The 22,639-nt window shown below is 45.8% G+C and overlaps 1 protein-coding gene across 2 annotated transcripts in view; it reads right to left on the bottom strand.

Moving 5' to 3' along the window:
• The window catches only part of LOC135387864 (cubilin-like), a 180,116-nt gene that overhangs the window by 121,720 nt on the left and 35,757 nt on the right, over positions 1 to 22,639 (bottom strand). Inside the window, exon 1 of one of the 2 annotated variants that reach the window (XM_064617050.1) lies at positions 20,319 to 20,787. The exons of the other annotated variant lie outside the window; for it this stretch is intronic. Coding sequence (XP_064473120.1) covers positions 20,319 to 20,355 — 37 coding nt within the window. The 5' untranslated portion in view covers positions 20,356 to 20,787. Of the gene's footprint in view, positions 1 to 20,318; positions 20,788 to 22,639 lie in introns of those variants that run through there. 2 annotated transcript variants of the gene reach the window in all.

Raw genomic sequence — 22,639 nt, 5'->3', positions numbered from 1 at the left:
ACAAGAGACACTCTATACCTCATCGCTCGCGGTAATTTGGTGAAAATACAACGCCGAACTTCACACTGCCGATCACAACCATGCCGCGTCCAGGAAAGGTTCTCAGTGCCATGGCGTTTGTGAGCTGGGTTAAGGCTGGCCGAGCCGAGGTTTAAGGCGTCCCAGTCGTTGGTGGTAGCCAAGGTCGTGGTGAAGACTAGGAGGTGCTGGGTTCGAAACCCTATATCACCGGCTATGCTATCTCCGAGGTTCTACCTGGGTTTTCCGAGGGCTTTCCAGACGAATGTCACCACAGTTCCTCCTGAAGTCGGCCCAGGACGCATAATAGTTAACCTCCTGTCCCCCATTCCTTCCCGCTGTCCTCTCTCCATCTGTCCACATCTGTCATAGCCACAGTTGCTTCGCGGCGGAATAAAAAAAAAACCTCATCGCATGAGATGGCAAGTGTCAAGTTGAGTTAAATACACTGTAAGTGTAGTTCTGAAAGTTTAGTAGCGCGGGCAACGGAGAAGAACGAGTTCCAGACATTCTCCTCCTAGGAGGGTCCACTTGTCGCGAGCGATAACGCAACTGCGACGCAGCGATAAGCGACGCATCCAACCAATTCACACAGCGTCCTCACGACAGATATTTCGTTGATAACGAACGCTGCATCGACTCTTGCGAGCGCAGATGCGAATAAAGATGTAAAGCAAGTGCGAATAATCACGACCAATTTTTCAGTCGAATTTTGGCTGACATGTGTACATATACGAATGGCAGATTGTAGACATTTTTAGCAGTTTCACGTACTCGTAACGATAGTTCGCGCGTAGAACATTTCCGTTGTTATTGTGTTTTAGTTAAAAGCAAAGTGTAATCAGGGCAGTTACTTGTGCAATTCGATAATTACGTTGACAAAATATTCTGAACAGCATAGACGTGGAAAGGAAAATCATTTGTCATCACAGAGTGGAACGATCACGTGGTCAGCATCGCGATATTCGTCCACCCCCTATAGAAGAGAGCGCTGTTTCCGCTGTGCTGTTCAGCCTCCTCATTCGCAGCCACTTCATAGTGGGCCGGACCCACTGCTGGCCAATGTCACGTCGAGACTGGGAGGTGCCCGGGTTCGAATTCCGGAGCCGGCTGGCTGTGCTGTCTGGGGTTTTTCCTGTGTTTTCCGCAGACGCTTTCAGACGTGTGTCGGCACAGTTCCCTTAGAAGTCGGCCCAGGACGCACATTCCTTCAGGGCGTTAGGCGTGACGTTGCCCACCCCTGCGAGACCGATAACGGCGACCCCTTTCGCCGCCACCACCACTACCGCTGCAGAAGTATCCCGCGACCTTCTGCAGAAGGGAACAGAGTGTAGACAGACGTGTGTTCGTATTCAACTATAGGCCACCTTCTTTCTTGGTCAGCTCTGATGCGCGTTAAAGGGTTGCTGAAGGGACTAATACCCCTGTTAGACGGCATGCTCGAAGGACTTCGGGGAATTTTCATTTGCAAAAAAATGACCTCTGACAACCGTGTCAGTCGGCAGCTCAAAGGACCTTTCTAAGAAATGACCATCAACGGGAAAGGAGGCCCCCAACGACATTTGAGGAGCAGAAAGGAGCAATCTCGACAACAGTGTTACGCCATTGTACCCTCGCTACCTTCGCAGCTGAATGTAGGAAAACCTATAAAATGCGGATAATGGAGTGAAACTGTGTAAACGTATATCGATCCTATTTAGAGAAGTGCATATGACTTCTGCATCTTGATTTGTGGCGCACAGACCAACTTCAAATTTCCGCAGCAGACAGGGAAAACGAAACCGAAAAAGGGAGCCGGTGAGGGCAGTCAGTTGAGGAGCACTCCTTTCCCGCCTGTCTAGCAGGCGCCCCCGAACAAAGGTCATTTGAGAGGCCGAAGGCCATTTCTCGCAATTGACATTTGAAATGCTGTCTGACTAGGGTATAAGTGGTCCCAAGCTAAAGTTCAGACTGCAGAGGCGTCAATGAATCGAGGAGAATCGTAACAGGGGAAACTTTGTGTCAGTGGACATCACTAACTCAATCACATAACGACAAAGGTCACTCAGGGAACCCTGCAGGGATAACTTCGCCATCCAAGTTAACCCTTTTTTTTTTTTTTTTTTGTATTCAAGAGCTTCAATTGCGCTGCCTACATAACTCTGAGAGAAAGAGAGAGGGGGGAGGTGAAGCCACAAACTGCATTCAACACTGAGGCTGCGCGTGAGCATTCCGGCAAGGAATTATATCTTCTGGATAGCTGATCCGATAAGAACCAGGGTATATGCTTTCGCCCGCATTGTTGCATTGCTCTGGGCAGCCAGTCTGTCGCGTCCTCACCTTTTCATCTTTTTTTTTATACCCTTATTACCAGCATCATTAGTGCATTTCGCAGAACATAGCAGATAACGATGTTTGCGGCTATCTCGAAGCAGAGAGAGTTCTTCGATTGACAAAAGAAAAACGCGCGTGCGCTGAGAGTCTCTTGATGCTATATAGGATCCTATCTCGACGACTGTGCAAACTGGCCTATCAAGGATTTGTAAGGACGTCGTGCCCTATCCCAACCTGAGAGACACCGTGATAGATACAGCAAAAGGCTCTTCAACGCTACTCCGCCTCGGCATTCCTGGTATCCAATCCAAGTCAAGTCGTGCTTTTCCTCTGGGCTCATGTTTGAAGTGTCTCGTCTGCAATCTTCGATTGCGCTTAGCTCGCTTCGTATTCCGTACCGTTAGAGGTATTGTTCCGTGTAAACCTTCTGCTGCAACGTGAGAGAACAGCCTATGGAGATTGTAATAGACACCATTCGTAACGCGTTAGGTGATACCTATCTATCATGGCGGGTGAATCGCTCTGATGTCCCTATTTACCGCCTTTGTTTCTACGTGTTATGGGAGCCCTACCGTCGCTCATTGCATGCCCGCAGCCTCCGACGACGAAGACTCCGCCCGTCACCAGCTCCCGTGGCTCAGTGGTTAGCGTTCTGGCCATGTCACGTCGAGACTGGGAGGTACCCGGGTTCGAATCCCGGTGCCGGCTGTGCTGTCTGGGGTTTTTTCCTGGGTTTTCCTCAGATGCTTTCAGACATATGTCGGCACAGTTCCCTTAGAAGTCGGCCCAGGACGCACATTCCGTCGTGAGTGACGCACAGTGAGTCGTGACGTTGCCCACATATGTGAGGCCGACAACGGCAAGCCCTATCACCACCACCACCGCCCGTCGTGTTCTCGTGCACAGCTCGCATGCATACCAGCTGTTCAGTTCTATGCCGCGCAGATTAAACCGGCCTAACCTGACTCCCGGTCTTTGAGTCTCGTTCTCAGTAAGGCTTCAGCAACTACACTACGGCATCTGCGTAACTAACCTCCAAACCTCCGTCGGATCCTTGCCAAGCACGTAGAGGGCCACTCTTCCGTGCCATGGCCACGTTGACCCGTAGTCACCGTAGCACTCGTCCAAGTTAGTACTTCCGGCCGGTGTCGTGAACGCTGACCGCAACGTTCCCGAAATAGTGCCCAGCGTACTTAGGGTTTCCGTTATTGATCGTATTCCATAGACGGCAGTAGAGAACAGATCACTGAACCAGGACGAACCCGCTTCATGCTCAGAATCATCAAAGCCAGAGAAAGTGAGCCAACCGCTTTTACATCCCGTAATTACAGGCGACCCATGGTTAGAAATGTCCCATTCATCAACGTCTACGATGCTGCGAAAAATGGGAGCAAATGTTTTCCCATCAAAACTAAAAAGAGACTATAGTCTTTGACTGCAACTTACTAAGTCGAAAGAAACATCGTGTCATCCCAAACTAAGCAGTTTGAAGCTGATGCAAGCTATGAATGTTGAAAACTGGGATTTAAAAAAAATCGAATTTAAATTTTAAAGCAATACCTAAAGACTAGAATAATAGCGCAGGGCACCGTATACGTAAGTACTACAAGAAAACTGCAAAAAAAAAAAAAAGAATATGGAGTAAAAAGGCTCCTCCCGAGGCCACTGTTGACGATCCCACACGCAATGAGCATCGATGAACTCGACAAGCTTTGTGACATATACTGCGGCACCGCGGATTTACACCATCACAACGTAAAGCATGTGTACCGCCTTGATATCTTTCAAGTGCTCCACATCCGATAGCTATCCTTCGTATCCTTGTCATTCCGAAGTATAAGCATAACCACCGGGAGATTCACCAGTTGCGTTAAGCAGCAACCTGCCGCAGAGGCACATAGTCGAAACCTGCTGCCTTCCCTACAGCACTTGTGATGTAGGCATCCGAGCAGTTTAAGAGAATGTAGCCTCTCTGCTGCGTTAACCTCACCGAGGGAGTACTCGTTAACCTAAGGTCACAGGTCAGCTCCGAGAATTCGTGCATGCTTCGCAAACCATTACAACAGCGCAGGGAAACGCAGGTGTGAATACCTAATGCGGCACTGCGCTAACGTTGCGTTAAGCCTCGAGATTTTCGTAAAATAAAAAAAACAAAAGAAGGTATGACGCACGTGAAGACAGAAGGACACGCGCCGCTGACATACATTGATTCGTGTGCTGCTATTAACTCCGCCGGAACGCATTAAGAGCAGTCAGCTAGGGGAAGGAGGCGAAAGGGAGCCGGTCCTTCATATTTCGAGAAGGGCCCCTTGATAACGCGGTCCGCCCCCGGGTGGGCCGTGTCTTGGAATGCGCGGCCCGTAAAACGGTCGTCGGGGCAGCATCGCTTGCGGTGTTGTTTCCGCGAAGATTTTTTCTAAAGAGCTAGGGGAATAAAGCCAGGAACAAGCCTCTACACTTCCTGTACCTGATAAATTCATCCTCACAGCGTGCACAAAAATAAGTCAACTGATAACAATTATTTCGAGAGGACTTAAGAGAATGAAGGTAATGGAGCTGAGGACTATGTACAGAATTAGATGCATCGACGGATTCCTTCCTCAGAATGACCGTATCGTCAATCGAATGGGGCCGTACCGACTTACAAACAGGTGCCTGGGTAACCCAGCCGTCCCACCAGTCACCAGTCTATCCCACCATAGTCATCCCACCAGCCTGTGTAACCCAGTCACGTGTCTGTGAGTCCGTACGGTCCCATTTGATGCCAGCGTGTCACTTTCAGGAAGGAATGCGCCGGTGCGTGTTCCGTAAACTTTTGTCCAGCACTGTACACGACAAAGACACATAGCTAGAGCGAAGAAGGGAACAAATCCACGCCTCTTTTACTATTCTGTGGCTGCGTCGCGCATTAATTGTGGTGGAGGCGTGGTAGTTCCAAGCGATCTGCCTATACCTGCCTGCCGCCATGTTGCTCGGGGGGGAGTACGTCCTGTGAAGTCAGCATTAATTGTGGGTATCATAATGCATAACTGCCGTTCCTAAATGAAAGGAAGGTCGTATATAACTACACTCAGCAATCGAAGACAAGATAAAGAAGACGATGTCCGCAGAGGAAACACGGCAGAGGTTGGATTAGATTAAGCGATTGGATTAATGGAATGAATCCCGGTGTCGGCTGTGCCCTGTCTGGGTTTTCTTCACACGCTTTCAGACATATGTCGGCACAGTTCCTTTAGAAGTCGGCCCAGGACGCACATTCCCCCCAGGGCGTCAGTCGTGACCTCTGTTAAGGCAAAAAAAGGGCGCGCCCTTTCACCACCACCGCCGGAATGAGTTAATAATAGATTACCGAATGGATTGGATTAATTGGAGGTCATTTGTCCAAATTCCGCTAACTTTAGCGGCGGAGAACTCGCGCTGGAACAGTCGTGCGCCCCTCTGTCATGGCGGAGCCTGAGCTTGGACGTGCGGGAGAGGGTACTGTCTCCTCACATATCCTTTCCCTCGTTTCCTTCCTCTCTCCTAGCTTTCCCTCGAGTCTCTTCCCTCTCACTGGTAAGGAGTAAAGCTAACAAGACGTGCCCTAATAAAAAACAGAATCCCCCGGGTCTTTAAATGTAAACAGGGACTGCGATGACAGGAGGGAAAATTTATGGCAGAGAAGACCGTTGACGCCGTGCATAAAAGATGGCTTCCCTCGTATAAAATACTTTTCTCTTTTGTCAGCAAACCGCGCCGAATAACGAAGATAACAATTTGTGTGTACACAGAATCTCTTGACATCGCTCGAGGTTCGCACAAGTTCTCCGGCGACACCGATGCACCGGTCGCTGCTTTAAAAAAAAGGAGCCAGTGAAAGACTCGTCTATAATTTTTCTTTTTGTCTGTTCATTTCTGGCTGCGGAAAATTGCGCAACAAATAACGCGCTCTGTAGCGCAAGAAGGATGCCCTGTAGCTGACCCCTCGTTCGACGTAGGGAGAAGACTTTCATCTGGAACACCCTCCACTCCTTCAAAGAGCCCGTAACTGATACTGACGTCACTCCGTGACGCATACAGAGCCGGCCGCGAGTTGCAGAGCCCTGTGTCCATAGCGGACAAATTTGTAGTGAGAAATAAAACCTCGCGGATGCATGCTACGCTGATGCTACGTTCGTCACACTGATCTGACTATGTCAGGCCAGAAGATCGGCGCTAAGATTCAATCAGCCAATGCGATGCACTCAGACGTCGGGGAGGTATAAGTTACAATGTCGAGTAAGAAGCACCAGTGAAATAATCACGTATTCATCTTATCTAATCGTGTCGTGCTGGAAATAATGCGTAGAAAACAATAAATGCATCGAAATGTCACAAAGTCGCACGACCTGAGAATGATGTTACCCATGATGTGCAATCGGGGCAGGGTGGTGATTTTGTAACCAGCGACCAATTGAGGACGGTTACAAAAATGGCTGGTCGAAGACCACAACTACCACCAGCTTACGTGCACGGAAACACAACGTGTCACTTGATAACGTGTTTTCGATTTTTTTTTTGTTCCTCTCGTTATTGTCTCGTATGTACGCACGCGCGCAAAGATTACCCAAAGTCAGACAGCAGGATGCCGAAACATTTCGAAACTTGGAGGCACCTGGGTTCGAACCCCGGTGGCTGCTGTGCTGTGTGTGGTTTTTCCTGGGTCTTCCTCGGGCATTTTCAGACATATGTCGGCACAGTTCCCTTAGAAGTCGGCCCAGGACGTCAGTCGTGACGTTGCCCACCTCTGTGAGGCCGACAACGACGAGCCCTTTCACCATCCACCACATTTTATTAATTTGCCCATAAACAGCACGTGACCTACTTAGATGCTGCAACAGAAAGAACACAGAAAGAAAAAAGGCATAAAAGCACAGGAAAATCCAGTAATGAAAACAACAAAACAACGATTTTTACGGAAGGTTAGTTAACATTGATCTGAAAGTGTTAGAAGAAGCAAAAAATTCTACGTCCGTGTCAGTCATCTGATTATATATAATCTTTGCATGTGGACCGTAGTATTAAGACAGGAACTTACGGAAATTTTAAAAACCAAAGGACATCTAAAGCGTCTTAAAAGACCATAAAAAGCGTGAGATTCAACTAAACGTGGACAGTTTAAGGATCCGTGCACGCATTTGAAAAGAAATGTAGGGTCACGCGCCTTACGTCTGAGATATAAGGTGTCGGACTTACACGAACGAATGTTTTTCTTCCCTTTCCTTTACTGCCCCTTTTCTCCTTTTCTTTTCTTCTTTTCCTTTTCTTTCCTTCTTGCCTTCTTTTCCTTTTTTCTGTTTGGAATAGCAAGCCGACCTTTCCTTTCTTTTTCTTAATAAACATATCCCCCCCCCCCCCTGCGGGCAGCAAATGGCAAAAAGCTGCATCTATCGATTAAAGGTTTCCTGTATATTCGTAATAATACCGACGACCTAATAAAATATACTTTTAATATGCTTTCGCCGCTTGATAGACGTACGCCCCATGCAGTCCGCAATTACCCGAGCACGTCCCAAAATATTCCAACAGATACAAATGATAGGCAACGTTGGCTCCTCTTCATGCTTCGCTAGGCGATGCGAAAGTTGATACGGGGATTCGTCATCCGATTATCACTCGTCCGGCAGAAATAGCTTGCCGTTGTTGGGCGCTGCGAATACAGGGTTCGTCTAGCAAACGTTACACATTTTGATCGCATCTTAAAAATAGAAGGCGGGGTTTGTCCAACACCAAACTTTGCAGACTGGTAGTCATTGGTCTGAAGTTTCGTTGGAATTTTTTTTGAGCATTATGGTCCCGTAGAAGAAAAATGAAAAAAAAAAAAAAAAACAAGCAAAATCACTTTATGCATTTTCTATGGCCTATCTAACTAAAACTCAATATAAACTAACATACAGGGTTGGTTAACAAACGTTACACATTTCGACTGCCCGTAAAAATAGAAGACGGGTTTAGCCAACCCCAAACTTCGCAGACTGGTAGCCATTTGTCTCAGGTTTTGATGGAATTTTTTTCTTTTCTTTTTGTGAGCATTATGATCCTGTAGAAGAAGAATTAAAAAAACAAGCAAAATCACACTCTATGCATTTCCTATGGCCTATCTCACTCAAAAGCCGACATTTTCTGCTGTGTGCGCTTCACTTTCATTTCACCACACACAGGTGGCACCAGCATACAGAACGAGAGGATCGGTGCGTAACGTCAGAATCGGCATGTCACATCGTTGTAGGCAGCCCTACCTGTGTGAAGTGATGTGAACTGAAGCAGACACAAGAAAAAATGGCAGTGTTTGTGGGGGTTAGGCCATTGAAAATGCATGGGGCGAGATTTTGCTTTATTTTTAATTTTCTTTCTATATGACCATAGCGTTTACAAAAAAATTCGAATGAAACTTCACATAAATGGCTATCAGTCTGCAAAGTTTGGGATGGGCCAAATCTAGTCTTCTATTTTTACAGTGCGGTCGAAATGTGTAACGTTTGCAAGAATAACCCTGTACATACAGATGTTTGTCTGGGACGGCTTCAGCAGGGTGAAGGGCAAAAGAGAAAAAGAATGTATTTTAATGGGGACAATCCGAAGCCAAACGAAAGCTAAAGAAATCCTGCGGCATGCTATATTATAATATAATATAATGGTCGGCCTCACTGCGTAGAATACTTGAATTAAAGTCCTCTCTAGTGGTTTTACAATTGAACTCTACGGTATATCGCTTTTTATGTCATTGTAATGTTTTTTAAATAATTTTTAGACGCACCGTCCTTAGAATGGAATGACCTTCCGAGCAACATCGCTACAATAATATAAACTCAAGAATTTCGCAACCCCATTTCTGTTCTGTTCTCGTATAGTTACTATCTGGTTACCTTCCTACGTATTTTCCTTGTGTCCCGACCTCTTACGTACCGTTAGAGTATATCACAAGATCAATTTTCATCGTAGCTGATGATGTACCGCATTGCTGATTCATCATTTATAAATTTCGTTGTGTTTGTTACTTTATTATCTCACATTATCGTGGCTTTGTGTTTTCTATTTTTCTATACTAAAAGTTATGTGGATATACTCGCGATGCTATAACCCATTATTGCTCCAAACGTCCCTCGAGGGACCTTTGGAGGTATATTGAAATAAATGGATAAATATCACCGGCTTATCAGTTGGTAGCGTGCCCGCCTACTGATAAGGTTTCGGGTTCGATCTCGGTAGAGGTCGCAAGCAATTTGTTGACAGGGTTGCTCATGGGTTGACAGGGTTGACAGTTGCTCATGGCGGAGTTATGCGGTCGTTTCCTGGCAACCTTCTGTTTGTGCCATTCAGAGACAAGTAGATATAGAGAGATAAAATAGGTATATATAGATAATAATAAAATTGAGAAATAAAGAGATAAAATACACAGAGACGAACGATGAAAGTCACTGAAAAGGTTAGCCAGCTCTAGGATTCTTCTCATATTCTGGATTACCGGTCCAGGGCTGTACCTGGAGCTACGCTAACACACCTCTTCAGGGACTTCCAATGGTGCGTCACCTGAAGGGACAAACCAGCCACTCTCTCTCTCACTCATCCTCCTTTCACTCTTACACTTTTGCACACTCATACACACATTCATACGACGGGAACGACGCAAGCGACAACTGTTGAACATGAGAGATGTTCTGAGGCTGGAACAACATACAAAGGACAAATACAGGCTGAGGCTTGTGTTACAGGTGGGGCTTTGTATGTATTTGTCTTTCTATGTTGTTCTCTCATGTTAATACAAAGAGGTTCTCATATAGAAAGCAGGCCCAAAGAACTCTCTCATTTTCTTAGTCATTTTGACTTCGTAACTGGCCTCTGCCCCTTAGCCTTGTCTCTTAAGCAAGCTCTTCTATACAGCTTTCAGTCCTCCCTTCCGCCCACTGCAACACAACGCGATATAAAAGCCCTCCTCACTTTCAAGAAAACAAAGCCAAGTGCGAGGAAACGTATCCCATATCCACAGTCACAGATAAAAAAAAAACGAAGGAAGGAAACATAGCGTCTGTTCCACGAGGTCCATTAATACGACCGCGTTCCCTCCTGTGTGCCACGCCCAAATGATTCCTCCATACACGCAACAGTACAACTGGGCGAAATCCTTATCTTCGGAGTGCGCTGTATGTCGCAACCCCATTCTCCGCAAAGATTGCGCGCGTCACCAAATAATGCGAGGACACACACGGTGTTGGGGAAAGGTTGCGCCTTTATTGAGAGATAACAAAAAGGATTCATTGCATTCTGGACTACAGTTAAACTCCTTTACAACGAAACTCAGGGAACAGCAAAAAAAAAAAAAAAAAAATTGCAGTAAAGGTATTTTCGTTAAAAAGGATGTCCATTATTGGACGTATAGGACTCCAGCGGGACCGCAAAAAAATTTGCTGTAGTGGTATTTTCGTTAAAAAGGTGTTCGCTATAAAGGAGTTTGACTGTATAACCGTGCGGTCGCGTTTCTGGGCTTTTGACTGTAAGGAAAATGGAAGTTGTATTCTGAATCCCCATTCCCCCGAGTTTGATAGCTCGGAGATCGGGGTCAATTTTTACGTAGTCACGTGAATTGGTTCAGCTGTCGATCTGGGCCCGCTTGCGTGGAACGTTGGGAAGATTCCTCAGTGGTGCCCTCAGTGGCTTCGGACGTGCGCTACCATCCTCAAGACTGCTCGCGCGTAAAGCATTGCCAAAGCCACTGAGGCCATCGCCGAGGAATCTCCTCGAGGTTAGTCGAGTATTTCCATGACAAACTGGAGGAAGGAATGGAAGTGAAGCTAAATTTGAGGAACAGCCGTGTGACGTCACCGCTAGTTGGCAGGTTTATGTTTCACAATTATAATAAAAATGGAGAAGGAAGGAATTTTTGGATTGATTGATTGGAAAAAGAAAAAATGAAGATGGTACACTCTTAAAAATGAACTTCACCGCAAAGCACGCTCCTAGCCAACCATAATCTCTAATGATACCGTTATCTGCCGTGATTTGCTGAAAACGGGAGGCGTACGCCTTTTTTGTGACAATTATGAACAACATAAGTGTCACAGAAAAGGCGTACGCCTCCCGTTTTCAACAAATCAGGGCAGATAACGATATCATTCGATATTATGGTTGGCTAGGAGCGTGCTATGCGGTGAAGTTCATTTTTAAGAGTGTAGTCCCAAAACGCTCGGGACTGGCTACTCCAGAGCGTGTTATACCAGGATAGAGATATTGGGAAATAAGGTAGCAACCGGCCGGATGTTTTCCTTTTTGCGTGAAAAAGGCGTCGTCTGTCTGAGAAGATATGAAGTTTCCTCGGTTGCCGTGTACTTTGCGTTCTCGGTGTTACATGCGTGCGAGGCATGTCACAGTCACGATTTATTTGTTCTTCTTGTTGTGCGAGGCTCCCTATAGAGTAAATCTGCATGAGCGTTCCAGAAAGTGCTCATGGTCATGACTATGGGTGGTGCGCTGTTCTTTCCGCTGTTGTGGACTGTTGCATGGCGAAAGATGGGATAGGACGACCGTCCTTCACCCGATGGTATGAGGCTTCCCTCTAGAAGTGTTATTCTGTACCCTAGTCCGTCTGAGAGGTCAAAGGGAGTCAGTCGGTGTGACTGGGCTCCAACTTTGGGCTCCATATGCACATGGCGCGTGTTTTCCTTCCCGAGCTTTCAATGCTGTCGAAGCCATTCGAGGTTATTCCAACATTCATCCCAAGTGCGTTAATTTTCTAACATTAAAGGTACTATAAAGCAGTCGAGGTGCAACCTCATGTTTCGTGTGCCCTGAATTGTGTACGTCCTCAGGAGTAAAATGCCGCAAAATTTTCTCACATAGGCGTTATAGCTCCCGAAAAAATGCAAATTTAAATCTACTGGCAACACTGTGGCGAAGCAGACCAACGAAACGCCAACTCCGCCATGCATGGCTGCGAAAATGTCTCATGCGCACGACTCTGGGCCAAACAGAGCGACGTACGATAGCAGCGCCACGGTGCTGAAACAAGGCCCAGGTATAGACGTTTAGCTATTGAGTGCAAGATTCGGCTTTTGTTTATTTTCTTTTACACAAATTACATTTTCTCAAAAGGTAGTATTTGCAAATCCCAACAGGAAAGCCATCTGTTTATCGGTCTCCTTGTTTACAGGGTTGCTTGACAAATTGAGGACTTCTTCCCACCAGGCGTCGCCCCGACATTCTTCACTGCGTTTTTATTTACCAATTAAAAATACTTAGAGTAAACCCCTGCGCATATTACTTGTTGTGCTGAACCTTTGAGTCTAGCACTCTCACGTCATGCTGATTGCATAGGTTCAACCTCGACTGCTTTATAGTACCTTTAATTGTGTACTCGTAAGTTTCTCTACACGCAATCTAGAATTGTTTGAATCATAGAGCTAAAACCACGTTTTTCTTTTCGTTCTTCTTTTCCCTTTGCTTTTTTTTTTCAAAATGACTCTGTCGAGCCTTAAATCTCGTGTCTGTTCACTGTTTAAAGTACAGTGAACACGTCACAAAAATATCCAAAAAAGAAGACAATCTCGTTATCAGGGACAATCCTGTACCTCTCCACCGTGATCCCTGTAGGGTCCAAAGCATTTTAAAGCAGCTTGTGCTCACAAAACGGTTATCTGCTTCCCTCATCGGGGAGACTTCTCTCCGACTGTGTATATAACCTTCCATCGGATCAAGCGCAAATTGAATGGGCCTGCAACTCCGAGGAACTCAATTCGTTACAGCACTTTCGAATTTCCAATCTAACTCCGTCTGAAGAATATTCCAGAGATCACAATCGAATCTGTATTGTTGTTGTTTTCTTCTTCTTCTTCTGGGCCAGCAGTCAACCAAATATCGGAAGAAGTGGAGTGACTGCAGGAGGGTCAATACGTCGATATTGACACCGATATCATCTGTGGCACATTTGTATTCGGTTACGGCAGGGAATACGTAATGCCTGCGAGAGCAAGGGATGAATGCATGTTGAACAATATCCAGAGAGGAACAAGCCATCGGTGCTGGAATGATCAGTGACGTGGGAGGAGTGCAGCTTGCAATAAAGGAAAAGCCGTCGATTCCACTAGAACGTTCTAGTAGATCGAAAGGTTTTAATGAAAACGCTTTCCGAAAATAACGATAAAGGAACGCGCTGTTCCTTTGAAATGGGTGACATATATCACGTTGGTGAAGTTGGATTTCATAGCTTCTCGTATCCTCTCGGTTTAGTAGATCGGAAGCACTCTATACGACAAGTTGTGGGACGGAATTTCTTTTTTTTAAAAACACTGGTACGCGCGACACGACAAATTTTCGAATTTCTGCTCACCAGATTGGCTAAGGTTCGCAGAGGTTCGAAGGCTCGACTTTTCTAAACAAAAGTTATAAATACTGTTATTGATATACAGGGTGTGTGCTTCAGGATTTTTTAAACGCGGAATGGCTTTTAAAGAGGATGGTCTCTCGTTCTGATCTCCCGCTTTTGCCCGAAATCCCCTATAGTTAAAGAGTTAATTAACGAATCTTAGGTAATTAGTTATCTTGTACGGTTGCACACTTTCTTCGAGGAGATGTCAGCCTTGCCGTAGAACTCAATTGCAAAAACGGCATCTATTTTGCTCCGCTAGTTTTTTTTATTAAAAGTTATGTAACGAATAAAAATAAACACCCTATATATTATGATTTATACATAGTGGACCAATCGTGCTTGAAATCGAATGTTACCAATGTTCAACGCGCGCAGGAAAATTTAAGAGACGTTTGTTTGCGCAAAGTCTTCATTCCGCAACAGCAAGAAAGGTCGTCCTCCTCATAACGCAGGTATTTTTCAGGTTTCTTATCTGACTAGTACAAGCTCATATAAACGCAAATTGACTTAGTATAAGTGCTCGCATATTGAACGCATAACACCAATACGGAGTACGCCCTTCTCGAGTCATAAAATAACATACTCTCGAATTCGGGAAAGAACATAGACGCACAAATGCACAATGCAGTCGAGCCTCAGCGAACTTTTTTCCGAATATCCCGAATAAATCTTCCAATTTCGCCAACTTTCGCGGGTTCGAACGTTCACATGTTCGCAATGCCACTACTTTTAACGCGACAATAATATACAAAGTGTCGACAAAGTGTCTCCATTGCTGTATCCACACAAGTAAGCTTGCTGTTCTCCTTGTGTAACTACCGTGGTCCTATAACATAGACAACCGATCGGACGGGACCCCATTCCCAGTCGGTGACTCGCTCGCCAAACTGACTTTGTTCGCTGTAATCTCAATGAAGCGCCCTCTGCTGGAGACGACGGTAACTAAAAAGAAAGAATCAAAGACGTCTGCAATCTCATCAACTGATGTCTCCTTTCATGTGGTCCAATTCAAAGCATCCACTCTATCCTCGTACACGGGCCTGTGCTTCCCAAAATGAACGTTCGCTTCATCTGCGGAGAGCGGAAAGCCCAACTCAGATCAGACCTAAAGTCTAATGCGCCTCCATGGATAGTGGAGAAACACTTTGCAGAGCGCGACTGCAGAGTGAGATAGGGTACATTATGACTCGCGGGTATTAAAGTCAACGGGGCTCATGGACTAAATCAGGATTTGTGTGGTGCGGTGAAAACTGCCCGCAGTGTCCGGGCCCCAGGTGCGTCGGCTCTTACCAGGGGCGGATCAAGACCCTCGGTTTGGGTGTGGGGGGGGGCGGGGGAGAGAAATTCAATGTATAGACTGACGTACACCTGGTTTCGGTTTTTCGGTGAGGTCTTCGGTGACGGCGTCATAATCAGATTGGCGGAGGTCACGTGAGTTTTCAGATACGATAAAATGGGTTGGGAAAAACGTAATCTATCGAATAGGGGATTTGATTGTTTCGAAGAACAAGAACCGGAAGACACGAACAGGTCGTCGCGGAGACGAAGATGTTGGGTATAAAATTCGGTCACAAATAATTGGATACGAATGCATTCGAAATATTTTGCACTGTGACTCTGTCACTCCGAGCACCACAAGAGAGCATGCGACAGCCTCATTTTAGCTTTCGCTTGAATCTCGGTAGTCCATGTAATGTGGCGGTTCGGAAAGATGGCTTAACTGAGAAGAAAAAACACGAAGATGACAATGCCTTTGTTTTCTTTCTCTCTTTTTTTACATTAATCCAAGCGGGAGGATAAATCTATAGCGGGATACATTATGCTAAAATTAGATTATTAATTTAATGTTATTATTATTATTATTATTACTGGGATGTGACGGTAATGTGAGGAATTACACTCACTAACTTCATATTGTAGGAAATAGACTGGTGGTCATTGTTTCGGAAGTTCCAATTGCATGGCGTACGTAGTTTATTTTTAAAGTCGAAGCAAATGTTTACCCGCCCTACTTCCGTGACGCCATCGCAGTTGGCTTCACGCCCCCTTGCGAGCAGTCGACGAACGTCTCCTGTGTGCGTTGTATGTCACGTTCACACCCGCAATACGCACGTGTGTGAGAAACTCCGTTAGCCATTTATTTACTTTTCTGGAGGCTAGAGTTTGTAAATTCGAAAGTAAATCGTGAAAAAATCTCATCTAACTGGACTGTGCCCATAATCGACTCGAGAGAAAGGGTAACAGCCAAATCACCCTGCTGCTTTCACCCCCAAAACAAAGTCAAGTCTCATCTGTAACCACAATCTGTTTTTTATTTTATTTTTAAAAATGTCAGAATTCTATCGTTTCTTCAACGAAAAAGAAATGAAGTTGCGGTTGTACGTTCGCCCAAACTGCGAAATAGAAAGCCATGAGTCACAGTCCGCCGGCGGGATGCCGAAAATACGATTTAGGCTACCCACCTTGGGAAAACAAACTCGGTATTCGCGCATTCAAGGGAGCTCTGTTCTTCGTCCCGGGTAGCTTGTTTCTCGCGACGACAGGATAAAAGTTGGTCCAACCTGTGAGTTATAAGTGTTTGGCCCAAAATGTTATACAAAGCGATGGATCCACTTTTTGTGTTACATCGGGCTCCGAAGGCCACGGTCGTGCGGGTTACGGTTTTACCGAGATCCTTTGCAGACTGTTGACTAGGCATTTTCCCTGTTTTTTTTAAATTTCGTATTAGCGCCGCGAAGCAACTGAGGCATATGGCGGTGTACAGACGTCAACAGATCGAGAGAGGAGAGCAGGACAGAATACACTCTTAAAAATGAACTTCACCTCATAGCACACTCCTAGCCAACCATCATTTGGAATGATATCGTTATCTGCCCTGATTTGTTGAAAACGCCTTTTTTTGTGACACTTATGCTGTTCATAATTGTCACAAAAAAGGCGTACGCCTCCCGTTTTCAACGAATCAGGGCAGATAACGATATCATTTGAGATTATGGTTGGCTAGGAGCGTGCTATGCGGTGAAGTTCATTTTTAAGAGTGTAGGTGACGGGAGCTTAGAGTGGGTCCTGGGCCGACTTCAGGGGCAACAGCGCCGACTGGAGTGTGCCGGAAAACCCATGGAAAACCTGAGACAGCACAACTGGTGACACGATTCGAAGTGTTGCGCTATAAATGAGGAAGGCGCTGTGTGTGTCACCAAACGTGTCACGTGGCTAGAGACCGTGTTATACGTCGCTAAATAATGATTATCGCGAGTGACGTCACAGCTGTCGGTCAGTGGACTGATTCTGATGACCTGTGGGCTCCTTTGCGTGCGCTCAAATCTCAGGACACCATCTTTAACCGTCCGGAAGCGTGCTGGAACACGTGGCCTCTAAGCGGACACGTTACGACCTCGTACAAAGAAGACCTCGACGACCTGTGCCGCATTTTAATGCTGAAAGAGATGTCCCGAACCCCAACAAAAGGTAGAAAACTCCGGTTGCACGATTGCTTAATCGTTTTAGCAGATGGGAATGTGAACACGATAGCAGTTCCAAAAACAAGCCAATGCATTACTATTACATGTGCTCAGAAGAACAGGGAATAACAGTTTATGTCGTCAGCACCATTATACCTTATATGCCTACTACTGCTACAGGAATTACTAGCTAACAAAAACTGAAAGAAGAAGAAACAAAACCTCGAAAGCAGCTAATTTTGATGGCTTTAAATATTCCTTTCTGCCAAGAACAACTGAAGAATGGAACAATCTACACCGTGAAATTTGTAGCTCCCAGTCATATGCAACTTTTACAGAAAAGCTGGATTCCCGCCTCAAGCTCTCATCGTAGGAACCCAGACAGCTTTGATACTGCTTATCAATTATTGTCTTTTCTTTTCTTTTCCGTTGTTGTCATGTGCGTATGTGCTTCCCAGGTTACTGTATTTAACCACTCCTGCAATGGCTCTAGAAGAGCCAGCGATATCTCGAAATATATAAATTTAAAATAAAATAAATTTAAAGCCTATAGTGCGGTTCGGATGCAACAAGTGCTACCACCGCAAAGTAAATACGAGAAGAGACGCCTTTTATTATTTTTTTTTCAGTTAATACGTATTCTTTTCTGCGCCAGGATTTAATTCAATTTGTTTTGATCCCAAAGGCCCAAGTAGGGCATTACGTGGGAGAGTGGAGTACAGGCGTCAGCGCATATTACAAAACGGCAACAGCAACGATAAAAGAGCCAAGAGACAATTCGTTATAAGAAATATGCGTTTTAAAAACGTGTTAGAGTCAAGGCACTCTGAAAGAGATTAGGAGGTTATACTATGACTATGAACGCATTCTTGATTATATAGGACTTCCGTTATTGTCGTGTCGAAGACGATGTATTGATTTGCGATTTTTGGAAAAAGTAATTAACGGTGGAATCGACTGTCCCATGTTGTTGTCATCCGTTAATTTTCTGTTTACAACAAGGACAAGGGCACGAAATTTGTTCTACATTAGTCATTCAGACGTTGCTTCTCCTTTGTCTCGGTTACTGAAAGTGTATAATGACTATGGTTCTGATCGTGCGACATTTCGATAGTATATCTTTCTCTTAATTTAGTTATCCCAGAATCTTTAATTAGCCAGCATTATGCATGTGTAGTTCCCTGTTGTATATAAAGTATGTATTGTGTTTCGTGCACCACACTAAAGGCCACGGCTGTTTGTGGGCACTTTAAATAAAATCAATCAATCAATCAATCAAAGCGCTCAACTGATTCAACGGAGGTAGTTTCTTTCGGGAGGTTATTCAAAAAAAAAACTGCAGTGCGCGGAAAGATGAAGTTAGCAAACGTAATAGTTTCACAGCGAAAGCGCCAATGGCAGGAGATGTGTGGCCTGAAGAATGGCATAGCTTATTCAATTCAATTCAATTTATTGATTTACCACATTACATGGTGGGACAGCAAAGCTAAAAGTTAGCGGAAGTAACATAACAGGGCTCTGCCGCCCAAAGTTTCAGCAGCATACATCATGTCATATATCATACACACAAACTAATGATAACAAATCACTATTTTTATCGAGCATGAAATAAATAACAATGTGAAATAACTGGTGATGATGAAAAATAACGATTTCTATTTTTTAACAAGGAAAGTTCGAACATCTTTTTTAGTACGTATGTTTAGAGCGGCACTATTGTTGAGTTGTTCACTATGGACGGGCTTTTCAAAAGAGGCAGCTCAAGGATTTGTTCCGGATAAATCATACACTAATGAGGCTTTCAAACACGCAGGCTTTCAGCAACGAGACATGGGAAAACATGAGACCTCGTTAAGTAGCGGCTCCAGAGCGCAGGAAGCCCGCTTCTTTTTCTCTTTTTTTTTTTTTGCTAAACCTCACGTATCATTCGTCTACCGCAGCGTGGCGCTCTCGATGCACTCTCAAGCTCCAGCTTGCAGGTCGGATTGCGTAAGAAGCTGCTCTGGCTCCGTGACGTAGGAAGGATGGGGACGCCGGAAAAACCAATGAGACGCCTTGGAAACTTCGCCGGATAGCCTATCGCGCTCGTGGCTCTGAAAGACCGTTTAGTAGAAGCACCGGAGTACGCGGGACAGAGTACACAGAGGACGCGTTTTCGGTGGGGCCGATGCGTCACAGGGGTCCTACTGCAGGCCGAATGAGGCAGCGGCGTGTATTTTTGCAATTTCCTCTCGTAATTGCGCGCACACCGCAACACCTCGCAGCATACCCTCCTACACTCTTAAAAGTGAACTTCACCGCATAGCACGCTTCTAGCCAACCATCATCTGGAATGATATCGTTATCTGCCCTGATTTGTTGAAAACGGGAGGCGTACGCCTTTTTGTGACAATTATGAACAGCATAAGTGTCACAAAAAAGGCGTACGCCTACAGTTTTCGACAAATCAGGGCAGATAACGATATCATTTGAGATGATGGTTGGCTAGGGACGTGCTATGCGGTGAAGTTCATTTTTAAGAGTGTACTGTGACTCCGGTATACGGCAATATGGTTTCCCATGACACGTGACCAAACGTGACGTCACTGGACAAGCCTCATTCCAGAGGAATAACTGTGAGAGATGAAACGAGACCCACAATTCTCTATCGCTTCGATCTGCTCAAATAAGCACGGAAGAGTAAAGGAAAAGTTCCGGGTGGCAGATGTTATGCTCGAGCTGGGGTGGCAGACAAGGGTTTAGACAGGCAGGATTTAAGGGCTATACGATGATCCTGGTTCCAAGACTATATAGCTCTCTATAACTTAGTACAGCTATCCAGGTATGCAAACGAGCAAAGTGGAAGAGTGGAATCCCCTCGTCATGCGAAGTCAGAATCCCGCCTCAGGTTCTCCGTGTGTTCTCGGCAAACTTTCCGCATTCATGTCGTCCCTGTTGCCCTTCAAGTTCGGCCAGGACGCGTACTAAACCCTCTTCATCCTTTCCACCTGTCCAGATCCGCGCGCCGCTCACAGCGTCAGTTGCTCCGCGGTGATAGAAAACGCTCCGCAAATCTTTAACCCAACAGCCGCGCCAAGCACAACGCATGAACACATTTCTTCATGGACACACCAACACGTTGGAAAGAATCGAACAAACTTTCTACCAACCTGAACATTCCAAAACTTGACGCACGCAGATCGTCATTCATGCACTACACGAAATTCACATTTTGACACGTACAAAAACCACACAACACCTAACCACAACGAGTATCGACATCACACATCATCATCATCATCATGACGTTCTTGCACAAACGAGCTCTTCGTCGCAGAGAGCCGTCCCAACGGCCATCTCCCAGCGGGCCATGCGCGAGCCAGCGCGGACCGGATGGCCGACCATATCACCACACCGCTCACACCACAAGCAACACCGAGCTCTGCGTGTAGGCGATGATAACGATAAGAAATACCACCAGCAGGATGAGTACAAAGCCCACGGCGACTAGCAGCATCATCGAAGATCGGGTGATGTTCGATATAAGAGAGGTTTCCACACCGGTTATCGATAACACGAACACGAAAAGAGAAATATCCCGAATATAACGAATCCCCAGTTTGTTGAACCCCGACGCGATCTGAGGAGGGCTGCCGACGACTTCTAAGGTTCGACAGAAGGCGAGGAGGTATGAGAGGAGGTGATGGCTAGGTGGCGTTCGGGGGAGGGGACCGGCTGCGCATGCGTCGTAAGAGAGAGAGGAGGGTGACTAGAGCGAGCTGCATTTTTTTTAGGCGGGGGAAGGAAGGGGTTGATTTTGAGTTGGTGTTGGGCCTAAGTCGAATGTAAGAATCGGATTTGAATCGACAACGAGTCTTGCTTTTTCTCCTTTGTCTGGAAAGGGGCGAAGAAAGAGAGAGAGATAGAGAGAGGAAAAAGTAATAGGTGAAATTCATTCATTCGTTTCTTTTTCGATTTTTTTTCCTTTTTTTTTAATTTTACCATGCCCGACGACTGCTTTTCTTTTTACCTTTTTCTTCGTGCGCGTGCTTCGAAATGAGAAAGCTTTCCTCCGAAAGGTAGGTGCTTGATGAAATATAACTTCGATACCATTTTCTTTTCTCGCTGAAACAGTTTCGCTGCCGTTTATCGATCACTCTGGCTCGCCTTATCGCGGACCAGGGTGATGCTGGCGATGACGGGTTAAGATGGTTAAGAATTCGCGCCGGAAAATTAATTCATGACGCGAAGGACCCTCAGGGCCACAAGTGCATTGAAAGCAGCGTAACAGCAGCAAACAATTCGAGCACTTCGACGAAACAGTAATAAAATGAACTGATGCGCCATCATCAAGGCATGCTCCGCTTTGAAACACGCGTTGTATTGACGAGTACTACGGCAATCAAAGAGAGTATGTTCGAATCCTGTCGCTGTCTGGCTCCTTGGACGACTGCCTCTAATTTCGATCTTTCAATGTTCTCACGAGTTGGAGGGTTTGTTTTTGTCTGTCTGGGCGGGGGGGGGGGGGCAGCTAGCCTCAGCTTGCTTAATTTCCATGACGTTCACCAGATGTCACCAGCTTCATTTTGTGTACGTATGTATGTGTGCGTGAGAAAAACATATAGGAGAGAGTGTGTGTGTGCCCTGTCCGTCCGGAAGTAGACCCCTTCGAAAGTCGTTGGTATGTAAGCGCGGTGTAGCGGTTAGCCGGACCCGTCCGGCAATCAAGAGATGTTCCGAGAATGCTTCACATGGGCAGAGTTGTCCCCGTCACTTTGCTGGGAGCGCGACGAAAACTCCTGTGACGTCATGTACAGCAAAGGAGAGGGAGAGAGAAAGCACTCTCTGAATCCAGTTGTATACAAAAGGCATATCCCCTTCATTTTTGTTACCTTCGCGACTGCCATGCACTGGACCGCTTCTATTTAAAAGACATCTTCGATGACACAACTCTTTCTTTCCTCCGTCAAGGTCTCCTCGACGTCACATCCTCGACCGAAAACGAGCTCCTACGACGTTCAAATTTTCCAAAACTGCGCATAACTGAGCAGATGCAAGGGACCGACATTGCGAAGACGCCTGCTGTTGGACTGAAAGCACTTAAAAGCACGGAGAGGCAAACAAACAACGTTTCTCGAATGGCGCACGTAAAGCGGGATTTCCTCTACGAGCAGACGTGGTTCGTTTGTTTTCGTCTTGGCTTTCATCAGAGTCGGTACGTGTTCGAGAATGTATGTCAGTCTTCCGCCGCCTTTCGTCTTTCTTGACTTTCCCGCTTTCCGTCTAAACGGGAGCTTCAACAACGTGTAAGCTGTCTCTAGAACAAATCTACGAGGTCTGAGTAAGACGCTTTTTATTCCCTTTCAATCGGTCTATCCTTCTTTGTAAATAAATGACGTCACAGTGTTCGACAGCGCCACCAATTTCTTGAACTACGCCTGAAGCTAGGGGGCACACACGGTTGCGCACGAAAGCCACGATCTTGAGGGGT

This window comes from Ornithodoros turicata, chromosome 3 (genome assembly GCF_037126465.1).
Source record: "Ornithodoros turicata isolate Travis chromosome 3, ASM3712646v1, whole genome shotgun sequence".
NCBI classification, from domain to species: Eukaryota; Metazoa; Arthropoda; class Arachnida; order Ixodida; family Argasidae; genus Ornithodoros; species Ornithodoros turicata.
This window is presented reverse-complemented; position numbering and strand designations above follow the sequence as displayed.